Source organism: Anguilla anguilla, chromosome 6, assembly GCF_013347855.1.
Source record: "Anguilla anguilla isolate fAngAng1 chromosome 6, fAngAng1.pri, whole genome shotgun sequence".
NCBI lineage: Eukaryota > Metazoa > Chordata > Actinopteri > Anguilliformes > Anguillidae > Anguilla > Anguilla anguilla.
In genome coordinates, this window is record NC_049206.1 from 61,601,298 (window position 1) to 61,623,776 (window position 22,479).

The 22,479-nt window shown below is 41.0% G+C and overlaps 1 protein-coding gene across 2 annotated transcripts; it reads right to left on the reverse strand.

Annotated features, from left to right (window-relative positions):
* Nucleotides 1-1,360: 1,360 nt before the first annotated feature.
* tfap2b (transcription factor AP-2 beta) lies at nucleotides 1,361-18,473 on the reverse strand. Of its 2 annotated transcripts, XM_035423663.1 has the most exons (8): nucleotides 18,368-18,470; nucleotides 15,885-15,923; nucleotides 14,827-15,282; nucleotides 12,215-12,269; nucleotides 9,073-9,292; nucleotides 8,410-8,528; nucleotides 7,356-7,497; nucleotides 1,361-4,883 (listed from the first exon to the last, which is right to left on the reverse strand). In XM_035423663.1, the coding sequence occupies exons 1-8, from the start codon at nucleotides 18,446-18,448 to the stop codon at nucleotides 4,586-4,588; spliced, it is 1,410 nt and encodes a 469-aa protein (XP_035279554.1). In that variant the 5' UTR covers nucleotides 18,449-18,470; the 3' UTR covers nucleotides 1,361-4,585. The 2 variants fall into 2 exon arrangements, with proteins under 2 accessions (XP_035279554.1, XP_035279555.1); XM_035423664.1 differs by lacking the exon at nucleotides 15,885-15,923 and having other exon boundaries at nucleotides 18,368-18,473.
* Nucleotides 18,474-22,479: the final 4,006 nt, after the last annotated feature.

Sequence of the window (22,479 nt, forward strand, 5' to 3'; positions counted from 1 at the left end):
ACGCAGGGGCCTACCTGCGTAAAAAGGCAACAAATTATTGATTGACTTTAAGAGAAAGCATAACAGTTGACTGGTCAATGTGAACATGCAGCCGGATCTGGTTTAAGTTCGTTTTGGTTTGGGCGAACAATGTACAGTATCATAGGCTGCTGTTTGACAACCCACTTCGTGGTTGTTTCTAAAAATGATCAATTTAGCTTAGCTTAGATGTGGCTATAGGGTAAAGAAAAAAATCACGAAGCTACCTGCTACACGTGGGAATATGCCAAACTGTACTAGAGGAATATGGTTTTAAAAGCATTCTTTCTTCATGTATGTTACATCAAGAGTTCAGAATGAATTGATTTGTGTTTAAATCACAAAAAGGAAGCGAACACAATTACTCTAGGACTCAGTGCTCATGGTGACGTGTCTTTAATTTCCACCATCGGTTTAATTTGCACAGCAACTCTGCCTGAGAATTGCATCAGTTGCAGATGTTTTCCTTCCTTAATTTATATCTATTTAAGCTTTTCTGTAATTCGTGGTTGATTGTTAGAGTTTGGTACTCTGCGCTCTTTGTAAAGAATACACTTTGCGCTTTTGGATCACTAATATCCATATTTACCTTATTAAAAGATTAATCTAGGGTCACTGTGACACTGTAACGTTTATTTCCCTCCGCGAGCAAAGAAATGTTACCCCAAATGAGCAAAAGTGACCCCCAAAAGACGCTAAACAAGGTCAGAATGCAGCAGCACTACTAGTGACACACGCACACTCGCGCACAGTACTCGCAATGCTTTCGGTTGTTCATCACGCGGAAGCCGTGCGAGCAAATAATGGATTCGGATAATCTAGTGAAAATTAATTTGATAATATTGATCAACTGCCGGGGCCTTTTTAGTCCTGGATCATTCTATCACGTCTCATCTGCTTCAAATGATGTCCCCCCCCCCCCCCCCCCCCCCCCCCTTGTGTGTCAATGACAGCTATTCAGTTCAATCCTACCTCGTTGCAGTCTATCCTTAACTTTGACTAAATAAACTTCGACAGAGCATGACCTGTGGTCGCTAATGAAAAATGTGGAAGAAACGAGAGAGAATAAACAGCGTTAAACTCTATTAATTTACTTAGTGGAGGCTGAGCACAAATCGCACTGAGGTTAGACTGATTCCTCCCCTAAACTGAGGCATTGTTCAGTGCACGGGTTGATTGAGAATTCTGAATGATGCCACGTTTATGCACGTGGGCGCGGGCACCATCACCGTCACGAGCGGAATGGTGCACGCCCTTGTAGATGAGCTTGCATATCAGATGCGAGGAAATTGATCCATTCTGTTTACATGCAGAATTGACACATAATTTCTACACGTTTCCATAATGTAATTCTCTCAATTTAATGCCCAAACAACACAATAGTGATCTAGAACATAATTTCAGAGAAAAACGGGTACAATAAAACACAAAGTTTATTTTATATATATTTATATATAAATGAAATCACTGGACAAGAACCAATTTCTACCCATCACCATAACAACTTGTCTATAGAACAGAAAAATACAAGATGCTATCTAAAGTCAAGCGTTTTCACCCACTCACAGAGGTACACAGATAAATAACCCGAACTGTTCGCTCACCATATTTACAAACTCCCATTAAATTAGGCATAAATAAATATATACAAACATAAATATCAGCCTCTCACAAACGAAGGTCTGCTTTGACAGATGTTGAAGTTCACAAAGTCATTAAAATGACATTTATTGAAGGGATATATTCTGGCATAAGTGTGGTTTGTATTATCATTTTTTTAAATCCAAGTCTGTATACGTGTGGCAAGTTCTGTATCTGCCTGGCTACATAACAAAGTAGGTCAAATTTATGTCACCGTTTGTTGAATGGGATATTTCAAACGCTTCATATTTTAATTCGCGAGAATTTTTATTGTTGTCTAAACGTACATTGTGCGTCTCTGCCATTTTATCAAAGTAATAAAAGCGAATCGCATATGGATTTATGCGAGCAGTAGGCTAGCACATGCTTTTTGGGAAATTGACTTCAGTAAACTCAAAACACCTTAATTTTTTTCGAAGGGTTATAATTTGGAGAACGCTTAAATAAAATAATATAATTCTAATCATAATACTGTAAGGGAAAACGAAATTATTGACGCGCGTGTCTGTAAATCTCAGCATAAAGCCATTCAGGGAGGATTTCCTCGTGCCTCGATAAACCGTCTCGTGCAGGTCCGCGCCCACGCTCCGGGGCTCACAGATTGGGAAAGAAAACTTACAGCAATAAATAAATAAATAAATAAATCATAAAAGCTATTGCACTAAACCTGCAACGGTTAAGTGGATTAATGGGGAATCGACGCGAATGTTGTTATGCTCGACGAACTACTCTCCAATCATCAAATCATTTAATTTTATACTTCAGTCCCTACATCTGAAACCCGCACCGATAAACAATAAATGAGTATATTGGAGAAAAAATGGATGAAATGAAACGACATCAAATAAGTACAAATGACTATTGTTTAGCCTGCGGTTTAGACTAAATGCATTGTTTTCTCCAGTCGCGTGACTTTGGTGCAGCGGTTTAGCGATCATTCCGGTTAATGTGTTTCTTTTGCTTGTGTGTGGTTAATATCTGTTAAGTATTAAAAAAAGACCGGTATCGCCAAACCAGAATTTATTTTTAAAAAACCCAGGTAAGTGCACACTCTGGCTTTGCTGTGACGTAGGAAACAACCCAAAAACACTTGTAACAATTAAAAATATTAAGTTATTAATTTAGGTTGTTTTCCTGATGTGCTTTAAACACGAAATGTATGCCTATATGAAATGTGTGGGTCGGGAGGGATTGTGTCCAAGACCAAAGGGATTTGACCGAAACATTATACGAAGAATTAAGGGCTGTAGTTTATAGCATTTCGAAAACTTCTAAATTTTGGTTAAATTAAACGAAGTGGGTTAAAACAGGTTAGTGAAAGTGTTAATAACGTAGTCCCGCGACGTAGTGGTCATTGTACCATAATGATTAATGGGCATATGCATGTAGTGGCCTAAATACAGTGCATCGCCTCGGTGTCATCAGTGTAAAAGGTATACGCGTTGGTCAGCAGAGTTTTAGAAAGTTTTTTTTACAGTCATGTATTTCTTCGAAAACAATTCGGGAGACAGGTTTTACAAATTGTTTTTTAAGCAAAGCCTTATATTGCCTGCATGAAAAGAGCTATATGGACGTAATGCGAAACGAAATGAAAATTTAGAATTAATTAATGTTTTTTGTCCGCTGTTTTTTTAACTGACATTGTACAGAAACTGAAAGGGGAGAGACGGTACCTTACAGTGTTCTGTCCGGAGGCATGGCTATGGCTTTAATTTCTGCGGTTAAATTTATTACACCCCATAAACGATAATTAAGATGCAAGGAGATTGCATAGAATTCGTGAATAAAGCAAATACAAATTCAAGTAACACGCGTTAGATATAGCTACAGACTCTTGGACGCATTCTGTTCTCGTAAAACTACAGGCTAGTTTATATGTTCATGTGAAATACTAAGTGTCGTATTGGATCTCGTGCTCTCTGACTAAACGCTGTTCTGCGTAACAGTGCCTTTGAAAGTTTCCACGTGCACAGTTATGCGAAGATATAACTTCACCCGCTACGAGGATAACCGCGGCGCCGCTTGAAACGAAATTGCGCTTAGTTATAAATAAACTGAACAATTTATCAGAAATATGCTTTCTATATGATGTGCACAATTTGTGGCCATCCCTTGCCATCATCCTATTTTCTTTATCTACCGGGATGGCCGCGTGTGTTTTGTGGATATATTTAATTTAACTGAACTTCGTGGAACACAGGAAACCGCGGGAGCCAGACGACTTGGAAGAATGCCAGTACATTAAGTGAACGGCGCTATTTTGGCCGCTCCCCAAAGCAAACACGCGGGTGACGAGGGCTTTTTTTTTTTTGCATGAAGGCAAATCGCGACACAAACAAACCGAAAATAAAATGATCCCGACCAAAAAAGATTTATTTTGTAAAGTGACGTCATACCCCCCAGGCACAGAAACACGTGACTTCTGGAGCCTTGAGCAGGTGGCAAATCCTCAAGCGATTGGACTTGGGGGGTGGGGGGGGGAGCTGGATGGTCAGAACTTTAATATCTCCATCTTCAAACGTGTCTTGGTCGAATGACGAATACATCTGGTCCCACGAGTAAAAAAAAAAAAAAGGTATATTTTTTTTTATTGGTGCAGACTCTTTATTGAGTGCTGGACTGAGAAGCTAAATGTACGTAGAGTTCAGATGAGAAAAGGCATCCTTGCTAAGACTATGAGCAGTTTTGCGCTTTCTTTCTCGTCATCTGCTTGATCTTTTTTCTTCTTCTTTAACTGTCTTCTCTCCCCCAGAAAGTAATGCAACGTTTAAAGCTAGAATATAAAGGATTTATGATTCAGATGTTATTTTTTTTTTTTTCGTTTTTTTTTTTGGTAGTTTTTTTTTTGTTTGTTTTGTTTTTGTCTGTTTTAGTTGGCTTTTTTGTAGCAGTAGTAGTTTTTTGCTTGTAGTTTTTCTGTTTTTGTTTATTTCCTGTGTTTCTCCTCCTTGTCTGCGGTTTTGGAGCCGGGTCCGTCTCCCGACGTGTGTCTGCTGGTGCTGTTGTTGAGGAACATTTTGTCCAGTCCTTTGAGCGCCTCGGTCAGGTAGTTCTGCAGCGCGGTCAGGGCGGCGCAGATGGCGGGCGAGCCGAACCCATGCGTGATGAAGCTGAAGTGGGACAGGCAGCTCTGGATGCCCGGCTCCAGAATGGGGGAGGGACGGCTGTTACCCAGGGGTGTCCTGTCCTGGGCCAGGAGGTCTGTGAACTCCTTACAGAGCTGCCTGGGGAGGGGGGGGGGGGGCATAATGATTATCTTAACAGTCTCTGGAAGAAACAAAAACAGTAAAAACTCAAAAACCTTCTCTTTGCCCAACCATCAGGTTAATTTTAACTTTGAGCAGCAAATTTAAGCAACTGCTAGGCCTACCCTTTCAGTTCCAAACACACACACACACACACACACACATACACTCGCACACACACACTCACACATCTGCACACACTCATTCTAAGGACACACATGCATGTGGACAGGCACACACACAAAATTTCTAAGTTGTTGTCACAATGCAAACACATCCGCACTCTCGCTTGCACACACACGCGCTCACAAACGCACACGCAAGTACACACAAACACACATACACACACCACATACACAAAAAAGGAACAAACAAACAAAACAAAAAAAACAGTCCCCATGAAGTCTAAATGACTAAATGTTATAGAGAGTACACTAGGCCGGCTTAATAGAATTTTAGTCTGATGGTTAGTTCTGAATATTTTTGTCAGTTCAAAGGTTAGTCCTGCATATTTTCCATGTGTATTCATGAAAGGGTCAGCCTTAATGACAGGCTCCCTCTCCGGCGTTCAGAGCAGAGAGAACCGCCAAGTTATGGGAAAATGAGGAAGGTCCTCCGAATGCGTTTAAAATCTGAAGACAAGTCAGAGACCGGGAGCCCCCAGCCTCTCATCCAATAACCTTCCAGTGTTTCGCAGACTTAATCTGCAAACAATTAAATAAGCCAGACATCCCCAACCAAAGGAAAAGGGCAATCTAAGTCGTGTCACATTTACAAAACATCTGGACAAATTTCGGCAAATGATTTTTTCTGAAACCCACCACGTCCCTAGCCCTCTGCTTGAGCGGATTAGCACAAATTTCATTACAGGAGAAAATATTCATATTTCAGACTAAACCTTCTACCATACTGTTTTCCATATTCCTAGTGTGTCAAAGGGTGTAATGGGAAACCAAAACGTAATGGCTGGACTGCTCTGCCTATATGCACTGATTCCACACGCACTGATATACATTGTGGCTGCTGCGCCTATATACACTGATTCCATACGCACTGATGTGGCCAAAGACTGGCTTTCCTACATAGATATGATAAGACCTGCAGTGACCGACTGATTGAATCTTATTCATAGATTCTGTACGATCTGCTTAAGAGAATGCACTATTCAACAAAATAAACATAAATATGCACGAATCATGGCTACATACATACATAAATATGTGCATGAGACACATCATCGCAAACATTCCTCCAATGCTATTTCAGCTGCAAACACAGTTTATAAAGAATTCTAAATGCATAAAATGCACTCTTTCAGAGTTTACTCAACACTTTTGTTTTGTGTATTCTACACCATCAAATTACATTAAGGGAACTTCTCTTTGTTGTTGTTGTACGGCCCTTTCTCGCGATGAATTCAGCGGTTTGGCCAGTTGCGCATCACACGAATAGCAGACAATATTGATCACCTTGTTTTACATGTGACATACAGCTGACAGTCTCAGCACAAAACCGCAGAGTGGCTCTACACAGCAGCCAAAGCTTCCCACAATCCCCTCTGAAACAAAATGGACTCTGCTTTCCATTACAGCCCAGAAACATCACCACAGCTCGCACATCCAGCCCTCTGATGGGCAAGCTTTGACAGTGACGTGAAATCTGTCATTGAAAGTTGAGGCAAAACTGCTTTGAGTAAATCCTGTATATGTAACCGCACGAGCTCGCCCATCAGTGTTAGATATTCGAGCTGTGGTTTTTTTTTTTTTTTTTGCTTGTGTGTGTATATAAACACAGGATTTACTCAACTTAAAAAATATATGTAGCCTATATAATATTTTTTGTTTAAAGAATTTATTTTAAATGATCAGTCTCTTATAACTCTAACAATTCCAAAACGGCACTTTTTCGCTATTCGTGCAGAAAATCACACTATTTTTGTACATTAAATAGGGACAGAGCGTTTTCCCCGAGGCGACGGCTGAGCTATTGATTGACGGGAATTTGACAGTTGAGCGAAGATGAAACGGGACGAGGAGGGAAGCCGTCTCCAGGCTACGCCGAAGAAAGGGGAGCTGGTATTTTTAGACTAGAAACATTTCACTTAAATATAATGAGTTCATAATGCATTTCAAAGCCAGAACTGTTTAATGTTAGAAATTCTTTCAAATTTAACGGTGCAGAGAACAGCTGTGTCAAAAGACAGTGAAGGGTCTATCGACGAAGTTGACAACCTATCGCGATAAGTTCCTCATTTAAAAAAAATCTAACTTCAAAAAAAGAAAGGCCTGGCGTTCTGAATAAATGAGCAGGGCTTTATTTAACTGACAGTTTCTACAAGTGCTTCTCATTCATAATCGGACTTTCAAGCAAACAATAAGATAAATTTGGTTAATGTTTTATTGGTGATTTCTTGCGGAAATGCAGATATATCTGTGCCCAGTACATACGTACTTTGTCGCCAGAAGCATGTTTTTCCTGGAATGCAGCTCGTTGGGGTCCGTGTGCTGTCTGTTCAGATATTCGGATACCGCCTTCGTTGGAAATTCAGTTTCACAGATGTAGCCGAAGTCTCTGGCTAAATGGACGGCTTCCCCTGGGACAGACGAAATTGAAGGGCAGAAATCCGTTAGATTCTAGGCAACCGCACATTTTTGTGCTTAGCGTTACATAGCCTAGTTAAAGTACCATTACCGCTGTGGTGACTATAGCCTAATGGTCTTTCCCATACTACTACTGCTGCTATTACTAGCCTGCTACAATAAAACTACAGTAACTTTTACTACTACTACTACTAGTACTACTACTGCTACTACTACTAATAATACGCCCATAACTGACTGACTTAAAATACACAGCCATATTATCGAACAAATTATGCTACTCGATTAAATTCGGCCTACTTATCCAAAACATCTTAGCAACAATTTCTTATAGTAATGAACATTTCTAAAACACTTCTTTTATCCCGCAGCACTTGCATGTCAGCGGAATTCCGGAACTTTTTAAACCTTAAGAAAAGCGCAGTGGCAAGATGCAGAATCCAAGCTGTAGGGGGATTCCTGGAGGACTATGCCCTCGCCCACGCGGAATGAACTATCGGAATAGGCTTATATATCGTGATATTCATACGTAACTGTAAAAGCATGCATTTTCCGGTTTAATTCACGTTATTTTCGATTAATCCGGAAATCCCAGTAATTGTTCTGGTGGTTACTCCGCTGTTCACTGCAGCTGCGCAGAGACACGTGAGCCTGTGTAATTGTTTCCTCGTGCTCTCCCGCGCTGCACAGTGGCGCTTACCCCACCTGCTCATCAATAATGACATTTTTAAATCGCGTGGCCAGCCCTCCTTCAACCTATTTGTTTTATTGTAACAGATGATGACTTCGAAAAATGAGAACTTGCTACTGTAGGCCTGCGTTTCACCGCAGGCCTTCGGTGATATGCAGACGAAACAAACAGTTTAAAAAATGTTATTAAATTAAATTGCACTGTTTTACCTTACCTTCTACAAGTGACGTTAGAAGAGTGACGTTTGCGGCTTTGCGCCTACCAGCGGGTAAATTCAAACCGATTTTTTCCAGTTTTTCTCTCAATGATCTTCCCCCATTTTTGGATTTTGCTCTGGAAAACAGTTGATAACAGGAGATATTAGAATGGGATATTAGAATTTATTTTTCCCCTTATAAACTTATGAATGAAAAAACAATACACTCATGTGAAGCCCGTGAATCGTCAGACAGGAGAGATAGAGTAGGCCTATACAATCTAAATAAGAATTACATGCATTGTTATGAATGTTTCAGCGAGAACAAAACCGTTTAGCTGCGGTGCTCGTTCTGTCAAATCTGAACATTTGGGGGGATTCATTTCAGTACGATTGATAAGTGTGACATGAAAACGGAATAATTTCAAGGACAATGCAGGCTAGTGCGAACGCTCGCGTGGACGGTGGCCCCATGTAGCCTTCCAGTTTGAAAAACTTTGAAAAAGTAAAATATTTATTGATTTGTTATATTTTTCTTTCACAATGATTATTACATGATACTATGACTTCGTACTAATGCTGAGCAGTTTGGTTTAGCATGCGCGTGTATTGGGCTGCGTGGACAGTAAAAGTAGACCGCAGGTGTTGGCTAACGGCTATGCACGCGGGGAATTGCCTTACCTCCGTAGAACGCCGCCCAGCAACGAGGCGTTGAGACATTCTGGCGGGGAGAGGCGCCGCTGAACCTCGCCAACGGTCACTTTGTATTTGGAGGTGGAGCTGAGGAGGGACAAGCGGCCGGGTACGGAGCAGAACACCTCGTTCGCGTTCACACTTATCCCGCCGATTAAACCGTCTTTGCTCATCATAAGAGAGGCCACGCTCTTTTGAGGCACTGGAACTAAAAACCAGAGGGTGGAAAATCAAAAGCCGCGTCAACATCGGGACACACTCAGTGCAAATACTACACAGCCTACGCGTTTACTACACTTCATAAGGCCCTGTTCAACCCAATGCATGGCGTCGCCCTTATTTAAATCAATAGTGAAATTGTTGTCTGGCCTAATTTACAGGCCGGGTAAAAACAAGCGCAAATCGGTTTGTAATGGCGTATACAGCCCTCAGCATAGCAATAAAAACACAGGCCTTTACTAGGGACATAAACATAGGCTATGAAGCTCAATGAAAATATAATAGTTTGTACATTGCAACAGAAAGTGCTTGATTTAACATTTTATCACGCTTTTGTTCTTTCTTTGTTTGACCTTTTTTTAAATAAACAAAGCATTAACGACCCTGTTTTGTAATAATGGCAATGTCGCTGCAAATGTATCGAACCGAAATGAATATCCAATGCTGGATATCAAAGATTTTCTATTGCGTTAAAGCTCGTCAGCACAGAGGATTCACTCATGAGATGGATCAGCATCAATTATCCACTTTTAAAAGATGTGTTTAAAACATCACATATGTCATTTTTAAACGTGCCTCCAAGTCTAGTTAAGGAAAACACATTTTGTGTTATTTTCAACGCAATCTGTATTAACAACGCTCCCTTTGCTACACAAACTGTAGTAGGCTATATTTGTGACACAAAAGTAATAACTTTAATGAAAAATGTGTTGAAAGTAAAAGTTACTGCAAACGTTGTAACACAAAAAGCATGTTGGATATTAACACATCCCGTTTGGGAGTGTCCGTTCATTAGAAATCATTTTATGGGTCCTGTTATGTACACTGCACAGATAACGCAATGACTTAACCGTACGACGGTGTTTGTCTAAAAACATTTTTTTCCAGCGACAGCAGCTGCGCGACTTGAAGCCTACTAGTCTACATGGGCTATGAAGTGTGCTTTTCACTTACTTAGTTTATTTCTTTAAACCCTGGTGAGATAACGGCGCTATATTCCATTAGCGCCCTTTGTAAACTGGGACAATTTGTGGATTTATTTGCCAGGGTATTCCTAAAGCTTGGAACACACCCTGGCTCCATTGAAATGATACTCTCTGGTGTATGTGTAACGGCCTGTCGCGTTCATTAACAACGCACTCAGCATATAGTTGGAAAGCACGTGACATAGCGATAGTTAATAACAGGATTTTATCTGACCGTTTTGTCATATAATGCCGCGATATCACAGATTAAACACCTATAATGAACCATTAAAACTAATATTGAGACATCAAGTGATGATATTCTGAGGGTTTTAAAAGTTATAAAGCCTGGTGTACGTTACAGTATTTACACTGAAAACGACACTATCTGCAAATATACCCTATAATTCTAAGCTCTCGATAGGACGACACTGTGTGTGTGTGTGTGTGTGTGTCAGAAAGAGAGAGAGAGGGAGAGTCTGCGTGATGGAAAAAGGTCCATTAAGCTATAATTTGTACGAGGGCAAAACACTGCAGAATTATGCCTGCCTGTGTGTGATCAAACGATGCAGCCTAATACGGATACAGCCTTAAACGAGCCACCGCAAATGCCTCGTGCTACTCTTTTGTCTAACCCAGAAAGTCTTTAGCCTGCTAATGTTGCGCAACATTCTCATTATAGCGTTATTGATTGTTGATTGACTCGCGCCTTCAAATCGCATTAACCACCCTCTGCCAATTTTCAAATAGCACGTCATTACCATCCCATCGGCCTTCAAGCAGTATGTCTTAATGTTTGCTCTAATAGGGCAAGGAGAAGACGAGAGACCCGGGTCCACGGCTATTGTATTAATAGCTCAATGGGGGATAATACCGAAAATTAGCCTTAAACGAGCTCAAGAGATCTCCGCGTGCAGGACCCATTCATCACGCAGGCTGCTTTAACTCCGCTCGTTCCCGCTGTCTACTGGGAACGACTCATTTTCCTAACTAAACCACCTCAGAAATGTCAATCAGTCCATACAAATATTAACAAGGGGCTTGTGACTCCTGATGAGGATGTTCTGTGGAAAGGCGGGCGATCATTTGCAGCCACGACAACCCACCCTTTTATTATCACAGTTTCAGTGCTGCTGCACGAGAGCAGTGTCCACATTTAGCATTGAACAGTTCGCAGAAGAGACGTCTAACCTTAAAGAATTCCTTTTTTGTAGGTTGTACAGTAGCTTCGCTTTTCTCTAGCCTCAAACACGAGGCCTATAACAAACATTCTGAAAGGAACCGGCGCCGTCATGTCAGTCATTAACGCATAATTACTGTGTATTCAGCGCAAACCCGAGAGAAAACATTGTGACACCATCATCCTACTAAATTAACAGATACGGATTAGCTCATTTTATCATCAAAAGCATTACACACTACTAGGCTGCTACTACTATTACTACTGCTACTAATAATAATAATAGCTTCAATTACGCACTGACAGAAAATGCTCTACATATGCCCATATTGTACCTACTGCAATATATGGGCAAGCTGTAGTAAGGCCATTTGCTGTGTTATAAGGAATAGTTAGGCGACGTCGTTCTCTTTGATGATCAAATGATTGATTCCTTATCTATTTATTTGGATGATGGTATGTCACATTAATATATTTCTCTGGTTTGCACTGAATACACAGTACTTATGCGTGCATGACAGGCATCTGACAGCGCTGGTTCCAGAATTTTTGGTCAATATGATTTGCATTTCAAGTAGTATGGACGCATCACCGCGAAACACCAATGCGATACGCGTTTAGACGCACTCAACGCATGCGCATGCGTAGTTTTTTGTAATCTACCTGTTAGACTGATAAATACACCGCTCGTGCCGTTTTAACGTGCGTCCAAGAAGAACTGGATTGTCAGTCAGTGCGTGCGTGGTCTGAGTCTTTGTATATTTACCTTTTTTAATGACTGATTGATCCAGTAAATTCATCCCACTGCCATCTTCAACGGCCTGAGGAAAGCACAATGACACACGATTAGTTACGACCGTTCAAAATGAATGTCTGTTCTTTGCACATAAATCATGTCATCCTGGAATCGCCACCCTGTTATTTGCATGTATATACTATTACTGTGAGGAAGCGTTATCTTTTCAAAATACACACATAAATAAAACATTGTTGGGAATTTCTGTCCTATATGATGAACAGAGTAACAGTGTGTGCGGTTGGCAGGGACAGGTTTATCTGAAATTGACTGTTTAAATAAATAAAACCTAATCTATAATCTGTAACCCATGATATAGAAGGCCCTGAATTGTTTATTTCAGTGCACTCAAGATTCAATTTCCTCTATATGTTTTCCCTACTAGTGTCAAAGTCATACGATTATTTATTTAATGCAGATAATGCTTGATAAAAGTGCCCAGAATTGTCTCGCACGCCGTGCGGTGTCGGAAGCGTGTGCACGACGCTTAGTCGTCCTGTCAGATGAATACAGCTCAGGTATATCTGCAAATTCTGTGAAAGCTCGCGTTCACCGTAGCAGTTGGTAACTTAACCAACAGAACAAGGAACTTTTTTATCCCAACTAATTTTACAGAGCACATTCACTCTTGTTTTTTTTTATTTTTAATTTTAAAAAATACTTATTCCTTTTATGTAACTTTATGCGTAATATTTCATGGTCTACGTCGTGATTTATAAGGCTGAGATATAATGTATCTAAAATACATTTGATAACTCTGCTATTTCAGCTTTTGGATATTAGGCTTTTAGGACAGTGTATTATTATTATTATTATTTCATATAGCAGACACTCATATCCACATCGACATCCAAAACTGGAGAAACGGAAGTGCATCCGTCTGGTTGATATGAGCTATAGAGCCAGAGCTGGCTACAGCCTACCCACTCCAGCGGGTAAAGATGTAGTATCGCCACAGCACGAGTGCATCTGAACTGTTAAACAGCCTGAACACAAATAAAAAGCATCATTCTGATTACATATTATTATTATTATTATTATTATCTTTAGTGCTCAGTCAACACAGATTACAGAAATATAAGCGCACAATAATTTGTTTCTCGATTTCCATAAGTGCTGCACGCTACAGGGAAAAACCGTGTCCAGCTGTGATATTCTTTGTTCGAAAAGATTTAGCGAGCCAGCGGAGAAGCGCGCCCCAGATCTCGGCTGCAGTTTTTAGAGTAACTACTGCTAATGAGACTGCGCCTGTCTGATTCTGCGCGTAATTACGACCACCTGCCGTTTTCTGTACAGGATATTCACACAGCGTGTTGGCACTTAATAGTCACTGAGAGAATAGTAAAGATTTAATTATAACTGAGCACAGAAATGCGGAAGACTTACACAGTTAATTGCGGAGTTTTTTTGTTAAAGGTGATAAATTCACCGGGGCGTTTAAAAAAGATCAAGAGCCCGTTTTGTTGTCGTTGTAGTGGGCGGATGAGCGTCGTACAAAGGTGACCGAATTTCAGACAACTGAAGTGAACTGCATCACGACTGCAGGGCGTATAACACACGGACTTACTCTGTGGTGACATCGCTCACCTGTCCAGTCTGAACATTCAGGTGAAATAATTAATTGGCTTTGTATGGATTTATAGCTTTTGGCCGTGCCTAGCCTAAAAGTCACTGACAAACTCAGCTGAAATAATTACGGATACATGTGGTGCATTTCCCAGACCTGGCAAAATCTTACATTTTCTAAACCATAGCAGCCCAACCGGACAAGAATAAGAAATAAAAACAATGTTTACAGTGTTTATATAAGTACTCGCCGCCTTGTCGACACCTCCCAAACCTTTAAACTTTTTAATGAACTGGAGTAGGAGGAGGAGGGGGCTTCAGTGAATTCAAGGAGCAGGGACAAGATAAAAAAATAATAAGAAATAGTTTCTGTTTATTGAAATACATTGCAAAGGATATCCGGTTTCGTAAAAAAAGAAGAGTGATTGACTTGCTTGATTTAGCTTTTTGCACGTGCATTCGAACTTGATTCCACACATAAAATATGATTTGGTCACGTTCATTTAACGGAATTATTTACAAACTATTCAGAACGAATTTATCAGAGCTTGGGAACGAATTGCGTCAGTCTGTTATTATCGACATCCTGGCTAAAATTATAGAGCCAGAACCGGTATACTTAAAAGGGCTCATAGTAAAGCTAACAGTGGTTATATTTAACCAACGCGCGCCGTCTGAAAGCCAATGAAATAAGGCTCGTGCTGCTCTTATTGATGAGCTCATTTGCATGTTGCTCGAATGTTGCCTGTATAGGCCCGTGGATATAGGCTAATATTTCCTCACTGCTAACCGGCATAAACTGAAGAGAAAGAACATTAATCTATACTTGGCTAAATGCCTCTAGACTGTACATTTTCAAATTTAAATGATTAATAAATTGCTATTATTAAGACGTGTAGGCTACTGTACATGGACAGAAAAAATGGAAATAAGAAGTGATTCAAGGTGAAAATAATTAAAATAATATCAATTATTATTAATATTAATTTGCAAAATGGAAAAGTTAGACCAGTCACCTGCACGTCTTCCATTCCATGCGCGAGGCCATGGAGCGACAAGCTGTCCCCCATTCCAGAGTCGATCCCGTGGTGGGCGGCGTGCAGGAGCACGTCCGGCCGCCGTACGGAGGCATAGTCCCGCCTGGGGTCGAGTCCAGAGAGCTGCGGCAACGAGGCCCGAGGCTGGGGCAGCAAAGACCCCGTTTCACTTCCCACTTCCTGTCGCTGTCTTTGGCCCCAGGGGTGCTGCTGGGGTTGATGCAGGGGGTTCAGGGAGTAAGGGTCATTCACGTGGGAGTACGGGTCCTGGCTCTGGTGGTACGGAAGCGGCTGATAGGGCGGCGGAAAGTATGGCGGCTGGAAGTCCGACGATGGCGTGTGAGAGAGCGGCGGCGCGCTGGAGTACGGCCCCTGCGACACGGAGCCCAGCTGGGACAGCCTGGAGCTGTGGCTTGGAACTCCATCGTGCCGGTCCTTCAAAACAGAAATACAGACGGAATTTAGAGTTTACAAAGCGTTTCCTGTTATTTAAGCAGTATAAGCTCCAAAATTGTACTTAATTAACTAATTAGCTAAATGTAGCTGCAATAACTTGTCAGCTAGAATGTAAGATAGTCTTCTCGAGAAGACCAGCAGTATAGCCTGCAGGTGGCTATGGTCAAATACATTTTTCCATAATAATTTTTAAATGTTAAATTATAATTTCTCGAAAGGCTTAAATGTATAAAACTTGCGTTTATTAAGTTGGTTTCATTTTTTATTTTATTTATTTCGGTACTGTTTCCTGTCAGGTTTTAAGGCAAAGCAAACACTGAACCGTTTAAACACACAAAACACGACGCAGTCAAAACATCTTAACAAAACGGCTTAAATTGTCTTTCTAGAGAAAAGCGCACATCACCGCTTATACTTGACAAAAATTCGAAACACAGCTTAACGGAAAATACCCCATTTGTAGACAACTGCTGTCGATATTTCCCCTGTTATTACGCAGCCTGCACCAGTTCATCCATATTTTAAATGTGTATACAAGGTAAAAAAAAAAAAAAGCAACATCAAGCAACGAACCAACTCACCGTAGCTGAATACGTATGGACTAACATCTGGGAGACCGTCTGTTCACAGCAAAAACAATAAAATTAAGGGTAAAAATCAAGAAAGACTTGCAGAAGAAAAATATGTTTGAAGGATTCCTGGACTTTCCATCAACGGCTTCTCCAGACCGCCGTTAAATATTTGTTTGTTTTATTTATTTTAATATTAGTATGCTCTATATATGATTCGATCCTGAGCTCCGGACACGGTCCTCTTCGACCCGAAGCCAGACTCAAACTGTTCGCGCGTACCTTCCCCCGGCGTCTCTACACCACCTCATAATAATTGTTATTCATGACTATTAATATTACAGGAATACTTTAAGGGAGAACAGAGGGCAAATGGAGTGTGAAGCTGCAGTCAGCTCTCGCGCTCCCCTGCTATTGTAAATGACGTTCATTCAGCTGAGAATTACCAGATGTAATCAGACAAGGGGGCTGGCGAAGGAAGACTTTCAGCAAAAGTTTAGCAAGTGAGAGTGAATAGGAAAGCCCGTGCAACCAGTGCAGCTCCTTTTCTGTCACGCTGCTGAGGGTCTTTTGTCGAAATTGTCTGGATGGCACTTCGCAGCGTTAGACATTTAAGGGGTAATGCTTGCGTTTTTTGACACGAGACATGCTTTCCCCCTTTTTCTTTTGTTGAGCAGATGTTACCGTCACTGGGCATTATTTTTAAAAAGACTTAATTCATTTAATTTTTTCGTATTTGTTTCTGTTCAAACAACGCGTTGGGTCCACTGACAACAACAATAAGATAAACCAATAACAATAAATGCACTTTCTTATCACGTTGTCAATCCTAGCAGTGATCTAACTCACTCACTCGTGTCTCAGTCTGCCAATACCCCCTCAGGACTAGACTAGGAAATGCGAAGGAAACGCAATGCCTTGTACAAAAAGCAGTTGTGACTTAAAGAATGCGAGTAGTTTTAACTATTTAACTTTTTGTTTTTCATATAAAGCGTTCTCATACGAGGGCATTTAACAAAGCCTTAAACACAATATACAGCGTAGCCAATATATTTTCTTTCTGCCTGGTTGGTGTATATTTATAGTGAAAAAATACTGCCAACACGCTGCCGTTCATTCTTACTTTCAGCTCAATGAGATTTTTTTACGCGACAGCGCAGAAAGGAAGATATCGTCGGTCCACGAGAGTGTGTCGGAGTTCACGAGCTCGCCAGCTGATTATTAGTCTGACGGCGACTGTGAGAGCGAAGACATGTGTGGTTATAGAGGGCGACGACCCGCTAGGCTGAACTAAAGGCTCCATAAAGACCCTCTGACTCTCATTCACGAGCTTGCTCGCGCTCCCACATAAGCCAGATTTTAAAGTTCTTTGTGCGTTCCACCCCGTTCACAGCGATCTGCAGAATACCTCGCGACATCATTGTACTCCAGCGCGTGCCATTTCTCTGTTTTATCTCGCCGCGTCGCTGATCCGTCCTTTGATTACTATTTATTGACAACTAGCTCGTGTTTTTGTCCTGGCGTTATTTTGTTAAAAAATACACCAAAATAAAAGCAATACATGTTTTTAAAAATGTATTTATTATTTATCGCTTCTTTTAGCCGATCAAACTAGGGCACTTTTAATGATAATTCTAAATTATCATTAAAATTACCGTTTTGTCGAATCAATAGAAAACTGGTCTTGTTCACTTATCCAAAACTATCATAAGTCTGAGATTAACTCTGTCCTTTGAAATTATTTCTTCTTTTGAAAAAATGAAATTTAGATATTCTTTTAATAACCGGCATATTTCTTTGAGAATGTAGACATTTTAAATGACTGCTCTTGCAGTTTTATTCATTTCGACTGTCTGACTCTTTACAATGATAGCTGTTTGACAGCACATGCATTTAATAATTATTTAGAACATGGTAATAGTTTTAAATATATATATATATATACATTTTCCAAATGCAAATAAAATATATACTTTTCAAAATCAATCCAAATCTCTCATTTTAAGGCTGAAGTGGATATGCTGAGTTGACTACGCAAATCTTCAAATCAGACAACGTAAAATTTCCAAATGCCTTTGGCTGTCATTTAGATTGTTTAGAGCAACATTTCTCGAAAAAAAATCCCTTATTCGATTTTCATTGATTGAAATATAAATATAAACGCCGACATTTATGTCAATACAACTTAAAATAAAACAACAATACTAGGTCTTCTTAGACTGGTTTGTTGTGGAACTTACTTGACTTTTTTTATCATGCAACTAATTTGTCGTTTGGTATTTCTATTCACTCCTATAACCACCAACCCAAAACACGTATCGTACTACCTCAGATTTTTGGGAAGTAAACGAAAATCCCTCCCTGGTTTAGGAAAGATTGGAAACTACTCCACCTTAACTCCACAATGCAGCGAAGCCAAAACAACATAAACTTAGAGATGCACAAAAAAGCAATCCCCCACCATAATTATTTGAAATAATCGCCTTGAACATTACCTCGTAAATATCTTCATACTTGACATTTTCTACTAGTTTCCAGAGCATGTTTGCGGACTGATCTCTGCTAACTGAATGCATTCATGTGCGGAGTAGCTTTCTGAACTCTCTCTCTCTCTCTCTCTCTCTCTCTCTCTCTCTCTCTCTCGTTTAACGGCCCTTCTGTAATTGGAGGAAAGGGGATAGCTAGGCTAACAAAATCCAGATATCCTTCAGAACGAGAGGGCCGCATTATGCGCAAATCCCACGAACGCCTGTGTATATTTTTAAAGATCTTGGGGAAGAGGCAGAATGGTGAGAAGCTTTACGCGTGTTTATGTCTGTTTATTATAATAGGGTTTACTGTGAAACTCTCATCTGACAGACGAATCGGGCCCTGTGCGTTAAGCTTGCTTTTGCGCTTTAATAAAGCTCTTTGTTGAATCAGTTCACAATTAGTTCTGAATGACACTCTACAGTGTTTGGGTGTGTGAAATACCTCACTCTCTCAAAAGGTCTGGATTTAATCAACATTTGTTCTTTGCTTTCACTCATTTGAACTCACACAGTTTGTTCAGTAAAGTCATAACGAAACACGCACGCGAAATTTTAAGTCAGATTCTAAGTTAAGAGTCGACTGAATCCTGGACCAAAGCTCAGTCATACTCTGCATTTCTAGCGACTGACAATGCAATTGAACGTTGGCGGCATCGTGGCAGTAAGGCTAGTAGTTTTACTTCCGGCATATTATATTCCTTTGAATACGACTATTACGGTCTGAAGGAAGTTGACCTTAAGAAACTGCCCGCTTACGCTGGTGTAGATCTGCGTTAAGGTAATGTGCACATATGACCTGTTAATTGGTTGAGGCAAATTTGACTTATATACTTGCCCTTTACATACAGTTGGATATGCTGCTGTGTGCATGTAGTTCTGTGTACCTAAAAATACCAAACTCATTAAATTTAAGCTTGATTCATTGATAGATAATGGCCAACTTTATTATTTGGCATTTGTGCAATGTCTGTAGGCCTCATTAATGACGGGACTGTACATTCCGCTCGCATTTTATTACGGCCGGTGTGCCTGGAGCAGGAAGATTTCCAAATAATCAGTGAGCATAAAGGATGCACTGGCATTTCTATTATGACGTGTTTGGAGCGCCCCCTTCTGAAAAGCTGTATCTTCGCCTCTGCGACGAGAGTTTGGCTAATAATTTTAATGAAAGTTATACAGGATGAAATATGTTTGATTGTAAGCTAAGAATATTAAAAATAAGAGATATCCGAAAACGTAATCACGAGGAATTTGGACTGACGGCGAAATACTTTACGCACCAAAGTGTAGTCATTCAAACTGGAAATTCTTTGGTCTGTCTTTAGTGCCCCCCTGTGGCACTCTATAAAATAGCATCTTAAGGAACTTTGTGGATTTAGAAAACAAGCGAAATAGAGCATACGAACTGTGTGTGTTTGTGTGTGCGCGTCTGTGTGTATCAGATTGCTGTAAATTCAAAAGAAGGTGGTCCAGTCTTTAAATAAATTATGTGAATAGTAAAAGCACTATCGTTGTCCGACTGCATCTTTGTCATGTGCAAGAATGCAATTAAAACCAAATGCAGATTTACTTGGAAGAACGTATTGTTCAATAGGCATCGTGTGCATGATGAACCAGTAACTAGAGCTCGCATTTTCAGCATGCTTCGACCTTCGGCAGGGGGAAAGTACAAACCCAGAACAATTTTAAGCTCTCAGAATTTTTTTTCTCATCAAATATCAATAATATATCACAGCTTGTTGAAAACAACGGCTGACACAGCCAGCCTGCTGTGCCCTGCTTTGGCGTCAGTATGTCAGTAATGCAGTGTAGCAGAGCAGTGCGAGGGGGGGGAGAGCCCCCCCCCCTCAGGGCCTGCTGCCTTCACAGAACTGGGACACCCCCCCCCCCCCCCCCCCCCCACACACACACAAATGTGCCGTCTGTCTCCTCTCTTTTCTTCCCTATCTTTCTGAAGGCTGCTGTACTGAGCTGAGTACTTTCAAAATACTGCAAATGCTTTTTGCTTTTTTGTTTGTAATATAAATTCAGTTCAAAAGAGTAACCCTGGTTATTTGGAGATTTTTTTTGTGTGCAAATACAAAAAGAAAAGGATGGGATGGGATGGGATGGGATGGGATTGAAGGGGATTTCCCCGTTAGACTCCCTCTTTCGCTCTTCCCAGCTGTGGCCACAGCTTTGGCGGAAGGCTGGGTCTGTTTCTGCATTTATTTTTAACTCCAGACTGACTGGGGTCAGGGGGGCACTCCATCTAAGCACAATGTGCTTTTCCTTAGTTTTGAGCACAACAACATGTTTGGTCTGTGAGAGTTGGTCTTTGGTCTGTGAGAGTTGGTCTTTGGTCTGTGAGAGTCTTTGCACCACTTGTTGCTGAGAGCCAGAGGGGAAAGTGGAATGTTGTTGTTCATGTTTAAGACAGGAAGAGTACCCAGTGCTGTGACACATGAGAGTAAATCTGAAAATATTTCTTATTTCCTGTCTTGTGTTTGACATGAAGCCCTTACTGCGGGCCATGGCTAAAGGAAATATTGGAGATTCCAATAACCAGCTTTGAAATGTCCTCCTCTGCATTGCTTCTTATAAACCTGTCTGATTACTATGGTTACTGGCCCATACCTGGTTTTTGCAGTGTGTTGTTCACTTCTTGTTCGAGGTCCATCAGTCTCAGCCATCATAGCTGAGGCAGCAGGTCCATGGCTGGCTGAAACATGTGGGGTTTTTGGGGTTTAGTTAGCACTGACCTTTTCCCTGCTAGCACAGAAATTACACCTAATGAGTCCTCAAGTTCTCCTGCAATGCAACAAGGCCCTAAAGTAGCCGTAACGTGGCTGTAACAGGGCCCTAAAGTAGCCGTAATCTGGCTGTAACAGGGCCGTAAAGTAGCCATAATGTGGCTGTAACATAGTTGTAAAGTAGCCGTAATGTGGCTGTAACATAGCTGTAAAGTAGCCGTAATGTGGCTGTAACATAGCTGTAAAGTAGCCGTAATCTGGCTGTAACAGGGCTGTAAAGTAGCCGTAATGTGGCTGTAACATAGCTGTAAATTAGCCGTAACGTGGCTGTAACATAGCTGTAAAGTACATTACATTACATTACATTATAGGCATTTAGCTGACGCTCTTATCCAGAGCGACTTACAACAGTGTAACCAAACTCAGGATCAAGTCCACTTAAGTCCATTGAATAAAATGCAGATAAAAGCCTTTACTATAGTAGCATACAGTAAGGAAAAACAAGATAGTCTGAACCAAAAAATTTTTTTATTTTTTTTAAATTTTTTTTTAAAAAATAGTTATGGGAGAGGGTTTAGGGAAGAGGAGAGAGGTATACAGAGAAGAGGTGCGTCTTGAGTTTCCGTTTGAAGGTGCTCAGACACTCTGCTGTTCTGACCTCCACTGGAAGATCGTTCCACCATCGTGGGGCCAGAACTGCAAAGAGTCGAGACCTTGTTGCTGCTCGTGTAGGGGGAGGAATCAGCCGCCCTGTAGTAGCCGATCGGAGCGATCTGGCCGGCTTGTAGGGTCTGATCATCTTCTGCAGATAACCAGGAGCTGACCCCTTAGTAGCCGTAACGTGGCTGTAACATAGCTGTAAAGTAGCCGTAATGTGGCTGTAACAGGGCCCTAAAGTAGCCGTAATGTGGCTGTAACATAGCTGTAAAGTAGCCGTAATGTGGCTGTAACATAGCTGTAAAGTAGCCGTAATGTGGCTGTAACAGGGCCCTAAAGTAGCCGTAATGTGGCTGTAACATAGCTGTAAAGTAGCCGTAACGTGGCTGTAACATAGCTGTAAAGTAGCCGTAATGTGACTGTAACATAGCTGTAAAGTAGCCGTAATCTGGCTGTAACAGGGCCGTAAAGTAGCCATAATGTGGCTGTAACATAGTTGTAAAGTAGCCGTAATGTGGCTGTAACATAGCTGTAAAGTAGCCGTAATGTGGCTGTAACATAGCTGTAAAGTAGCCGTAACGTGGCTGTAACATAGCCGTAAAGTAGCCGTAACCTGGTGGTAACAAGGCCCTAAAGTAGCCGTAACAGGGCCGTAAAGTAGAGGTAACTTTGATGGTGTCGATGGGG